This window comes from Seriola lalandi, unplaced genomic scaffold (assembly GCF_002814215.2).
Source record: "Seriola lalandi dorsalis isolate HSWRI2012SDOR001 ecotype SW California unplaced genomic scaffold, Sedor1 jcf7180002054984, whole genome shotgun sequence".
In the NCBI taxonomy this organism is placed as follows: Eukaryota; Metazoa; Chordata; class Actinopteri; order Carangiformes; family Carangidae; genus Seriola; species Seriola lalandi.
In genome coordinates this window covers 747,644-749,843 of record NW_019525533.1, presented here as the reverse complement: position 1 = coordinate 749,843, position 2,200 = coordinate 747,644, and the positions used below count along the sequence as shown (strand labels likewise).

The window sequence follows — 2,200 nt, the reverse complement described above, 5'->3', positions numbered from 1 at the left end:
AACAACTTTTTGGACAAACCTTGGCTACTTTCCATAGAACAGTCGCCTTAATGCCCTGATTCGCATCTCTGCTCAGTGAGTGTCAGAGAAGCAGAGCAGTGTGTGAGCTGTGTGAGAGACAAGATGAGAAAGATAATCTGTCACCTAAAACTTTACAAGTAACTTTAAATTTCTCCTTGAAGTTTTTCAAATTTAGATATTTTTCCATGTTTACAGACGATTACAAATGTTTCAGTATCTGCTGGTTCCAACATGAAAGTCATACTGAACAGTTTCAAGCAGGAACTTTGTCTCTAAACTCTCATCTTTTATTCTTTATTCAGATTGAGTTCCTGCAGTTTGTCAGAGATCAGCTGTTCTTCTCTGGCTTCAGCTCTGAAGTCCAACCCCTCCCACCTGAGAGACCTGCACCTGAGAGGAAACGACCTGCAGGATTCAGGAGTGAAGCAGCTGTGTGGTTTTCTGGAGACTCTAGACTGTAGACTGGAGACTCTGAGGTCAGTTCACTGACTGTTGTACAACATTCATTCACCTGTTGACATGAACAGGTGAATGAATGTTGTGGTGACATGTGGATGATGTGTGTAGAAAGCTGACATGATGATGATCCACAACAACAGAAGGACAAAGTCACTCTACTCATTTTAGAGAGAAGCTCATTGATTCCGACATATCCGATTGATTATTAATGATTTTTATCTACATGATTTCTTCTTTATTCAGACTGAGTTCCTGCAGATTGTCAGAGATCAGCTGTTCTTCTCTGGCCTCAGCTCTGAAGTCCAACCCCTCTCACCTGAGAGAACTGGACCTGAGTGGAAATGAGCTGCAGGATTCAGGAGTGAAGCAGCTGTGTGATCTTCTGGAGAGTCCAGACTGTCGACTGGAGACTCTGAGGTCAGTAGAGGGTTGGAGTCAGTCCATGCTGCTTTCAGCAGTGTTGTACTAAACAGTGACAGAGTCCATGTTTATTTGTCATTTAATATTTGAGAAGCAGATCAGATGTTCATCAACACACATAGAATCTGTTTAAATCTGACATCAGCTGACATGTAACGACATTAAATCCATCACTAAACTGTTGGTGCAGTGATGAACCTTCATGACTCAGCAGTTTATTTCCACTGTGGACTGAGTGCAATGTGCAGAGTAAAAGGACTTGATATTAAAAGTCTCTGCAGGTCTGTGAGCCCCCAGCTCAATGTTCACTCCAACACATTAACATGAGAGCTGAAAGGAAGTCCATGCCGCATCACTGACTGTAAACACTGATTTACCACCTCTGTTGTCTTCTCTCAACAGCAGGAAGTGGTGAAACGCGTGTGTTCAGAGAGGATGAGCCGTGTCCTGATGATCCAGATGTTGAAGCAGCATCAGCAGCTGGTGTGTAGAGAGGCTCTGATTGGACCATGGTACTGGGAGGTGGAGAGGAGAGGAGAGCTTCATCCAGCAGTGACTGAAAGAGGAACTAGAAGAAGTGGAGATGAATCTCAGTGCTGCAGTGTGAACTGATCTGAGAACAGCTCCACTGTCACACACAGTGTAGATTGTGTTTATGACAACATCAATGTAAATTGACACAAAATTCACAGACAGAAAGTCTAAGTTACACTACTAAGAAACACTACATTACTAATGGTCCTGACCAAATGACCCAAGAAAATCAAAATATTACTGGGAAATTTTAGGTCATGGGTTCAATTGTGATATTCACTAAATCCTGAAGTCTAAAGCTCCAAGTAATCAAGAGTCTCTGAGTGTCACACAGCCTCAGTGATGGAAATATTCACTGACAATCTCAATAAATGGAGGACGACTGTCTGGATTTTTGTGTAAAATCAGCATCACCATCTTTTATTTTGTATATGATATTCGTTGTAAAAAGAGAAAAATCAGAACAAACTCAATTTATTGAAGTTCGTACTTATTTACTAATTCATCACATGTCTGTAGACATGTAAAGCATCAAGCAATCATCAGAGATCATTTTAATAGCTGGTATTAGTTTCTGTCGTAATCAAAGACTGGTCACTCGTGTTTCCGGCCCTTTATTTTGACATTTCCGTTTTGGTATCCATGTGTAACGGGTTTTTTCTTCTTACTTGATAATTATCCGTTTTAGATTAGAAGAGGAGATTTAAATGTTACATAGTGAGGACAGGTTGTCGGTCGAGTAGCAATCATGGAATAAAATTAATTT

The 2,200-nt window shown here is 40.8% G+C and overlaps 1 protein-coding gene across 4 annotated transcripts in view; it reads left to right on the top strand.

The window, feature by feature from the left end:
• Positions 1-1,838, top strand: part of LOC111647320 (protein NLRC3-like) — a 6,059-nt gene extending 4,221 nt beyond the window's left edge. For 3 of the 4 annotated variants that reach the window (XM_087171308.1, XM_087171309.1, XM_087171306.1), the window contains 2 exons: positions 324-497; positions 724-1,106. In XM_087171308.1, the coding sequence (XP_087027434.1) occupies positions 324-497; positions 724-949 (400 nt within the window). In that variant the 3' untranslated portion in view covers positions 950-1,106. Of the gene's footprint in view, positions 1-323; positions 498-723; positions 1,107-1,302 lie in introns of those variants that run through there. The other variant, XM_087171307.1, reaches the window with a different exon arrangement.
• The last annotated feature ends 362 nt before the right edge of the window (positions 1,839-2,200 follow it).